The sequence below is a fragment of the Loa loa genome (assembly GCF_000183805.2).
Source record: "Loa loa unplaced genomic scaffold supercont3.1100, whole genome shotgun sequence".
Taxonomy (NCBI): domain Eukaryota; kingdom Metazoa; phylum Nematoda; class Chromadorea; order Rhabditida; family Onchocercidae; genus Loa; species Loa loa.
In genome coordinates this window covers 1-2,781 of record NW_018109280.1, presented here as the reverse complement: position 1 = coordinate 2,781, position 2,781 = coordinate 1, and the positions used below count along the sequence as shown (strand labels likewise).

General features: G+C 36.4%; 2 protein-coding genes across 2 annotated transcripts; both read left to right on the top strand.

Moving 5' to 3' along the window:
- Positions 1-219: 219 nt before the first annotated feature.
- Positions 220-1,562, top strand: LOAG_13794 (hypothetical protein; the record flags this gene model as incomplete). Its single annotated transcript, XM_003149298.1, has 3 exons — positions 220-538; positions 740-991; positions 1,483-1,562. The coding sequence occupies 3 exons, from the start codon at positions 220-222 to the stop codon at positions 1,560-1,562; spliced, it is 651 nt and encodes a 216-aa protein (XP_003149346.1).
- Positions 1,563-2,087: 525 nt separating this feature from the next.
- LOAG_13793 (hypothetical protein) lies at positions 2,088-2,724 on the top strand (the record flags this gene model as incomplete). The annotated part of the gene is made up of 2 exons (XM_003149297.1): positions 2,088-2,211; positions 2,483-2,724. Coding segments are annotated over 2 exons (366 nt in total), but the record flags the coding sequence as incomplete, so codon positions are not given.
- Positions 2,725-2,781: the final 57 nt, after the last annotated feature.

Below are 2,781 nucleotides of genomic sequence, written 5' to 3'. Positions count from 1 at the left end.
AAAATTGAAAACTGAAACTGATTTCGTCGTATTGTAGTCAGTTATTTTGCGATTATAGGTAACATTAACACTAATATTTTTATTCGAAATATGTACAAAAACGAGTGAACAGATTTTCGTGATCAAAGTTAATCAAAATTTGATGTGACAAGTTTATTTCATGGCTGATATTTTCATCATCAATTTTCAAATTGAGTGAATCAATTACCAAATGCAGTGATGGAAAAACTAGTTGCAAAAACAAATGTCGCAGAAGTTGTTTTTTCAGATCTGAAAAAGCACAAGTGTCCACATATTAACTGTAGTGAGACTACACGGAGCAAAACCAAATGTTTAGAACATCTCCGAAAACACCATGAATCATCTTCTTATCATTACAAGCAGCCCGGCAGTGAAAAAGAATTCCGCAATCATACATCATCATTTTCTGCCCAGAAGGAAGCGGATCAACATAAATTCATATGTAATAAGTGTGGATTTTCCTCCAGCCACAAGAGTTCACTATGCAGACACAAGAAACAAAGGTGCAGAGCTTCTCGTGAGTTTTGCAAATTCAACAAAATTTTTAACGCAAAAAGGAAATGTTCATTCTATATCAACATTTTTTCGTAATTCAAGTTAGTCGAAATGTAATTTGACAGGTCCAATCAACGATGCTGACACAGTCATTTTTCGAATTATATTCGTTAATTACATATAAAATGGATTTGTGAACACAAACGTCATATCAGTTTTTTAGATGGGCAAAAATATGAATGTCGTTATTGTAACGCTACTATGCTGATATATAAGGAATATTTAGAACATCTTAAAGGGCACCAGAAATATCACTGCACTTATCCCAAATGTGGAAAGGAATTCCACTCCCTAACGGGATTTCGACAGCATTACGAAATGCATCAACCTAGACTTCTCTGTGAAAATTGCGGCAAATTCATTTCTTTTGTGTCTGGACTGCGAAATCACAAGAGAAAATACCACGGAGCTAGAGGTTAGCTTCGCTTGATTTACATTTAGCAAAAGATGTTTTAAATATGTTAACGCGAAAATGTTTCTTCACAAAATACTTATGACAATGAAGTGGCAATTCAAAATTCAACGCTCACTGCAACATTTTTCTGACCTCAATAGATAGCTGCTTGTCATTTATCGCTGTGGTGTTTGGCAGTTACTGATGTGGTAATGAAAGGAGTGACGGAATTCAAGCAATTAGCATCCTTACAGCACGATGAATTTAAAATGCGTTAACAATGGTGACAATAATGCCATCAATGATGCATCAGAAAACTGAAAGTGGAATTAGGATTTTGAATATTCCATTGTATTCTTTTCCACGTTTTTTTTCATAGGATTTTTAACTCAAGGGAAGAATGACAAAAGTGCGGAAAAAAAGTACGTGACTCGATGTACGAAACCAAACGGCCATCAACCGCTCACTTCGTTTGACTGAATAAAGTGATATTTAAGAAACGTTCATTCTAGTCCCAACGGAAGGAGATCCACAAGTCGGAGCATACTTTGGTAGACATATGAAACCATCACCGTCAAGGTTCACTAGGTGAACAAAATCATGCGGGCAATGAGCGCTTCTCAGAAACTTTAGCATCCGCGACAACTTGGATTTAACACTTATTGCCTCAGACACGATTATATATAAAGCAAATGGGGAATTACTGATGGGGAACTACCGAGAGCAAGTAATAAAGAATTATATAATGATATCGTTTTAATATCGTTTTAATACCGTCCAGTTTACTACCTTCATTCAATTGGGTGAAGTCGAAAGCACAAGCAGTAATTAATCTAGGATCAAAACTGTCCTCGCTTATACTAAAAAACTCACAACCATCCGTTGTACGAGATTCCATCAGATGTAACATTAAGATTCTGTCACAAATACATGCAAAAAATGAATGTTTTCGCGTATTCTAAATTAATTGGAATATGAAGCTTGTTTTGTTGGCTCTGATATCTTCATGATCAGTTTCCAAATTGAATCAATTATTTACCAAATGAAGTGATAGAAAGGCTAGTTTCAAATTCAAAAAGTTTTAAATACAAAATGTCACAACAGTTGTTTTTCAGATATGAAAATGCATGAGTGTCCACATGTTGACTGTAATGCGACCATGCATGGCAAAAGGGAATATGACGAACATTTCCAAACGCACCCTAAACCATTTCGTTATCAATGCAAGCATCCTGGTTGTGGTAAAGAATTCTATTCTCAGCCATTATTATCCCAGCACAAGAAATTCTGTCAACACAAATCTCAGAGTAAAAACTTCAGTTTTAAGCAATCACTGAGAAGACAAAATAAATTTATCCGTATAATATCGCGGTCTTGCAAATTCAGCAGGGTTTTTAACATTTATATATCTACCTCTAATGGAATCCCGTGAAAATATGTTACGAAATATCTGAGATCGTGAGTCACTTCCTTTGGCACAATACAGTGACATCTAAGAAATGTTCATTCTAGGCCAAACGGAAGATAATCCGCAGCTGGAACATACTTTAGCAGACACACGAAATCAACAACAAGATCGCTCAAGTGACGAGTGTCCATTAGTAAGGCCGAACGTCTTCGATGACCCCGATGGTAGCATCTTCGACGGTCTCAACATCCCCGACGATGTTGTTGTTGAGATCGAAGATATTAACATGGACGATGGTAACATTTTCGCAGACACACGAAACCAACACATTGCCGGTCAAAGTTCAGTGGGTCAACAAGATCGCTCAAGTGACGAATGTCCATTAGAAAGGATGAACACCTTC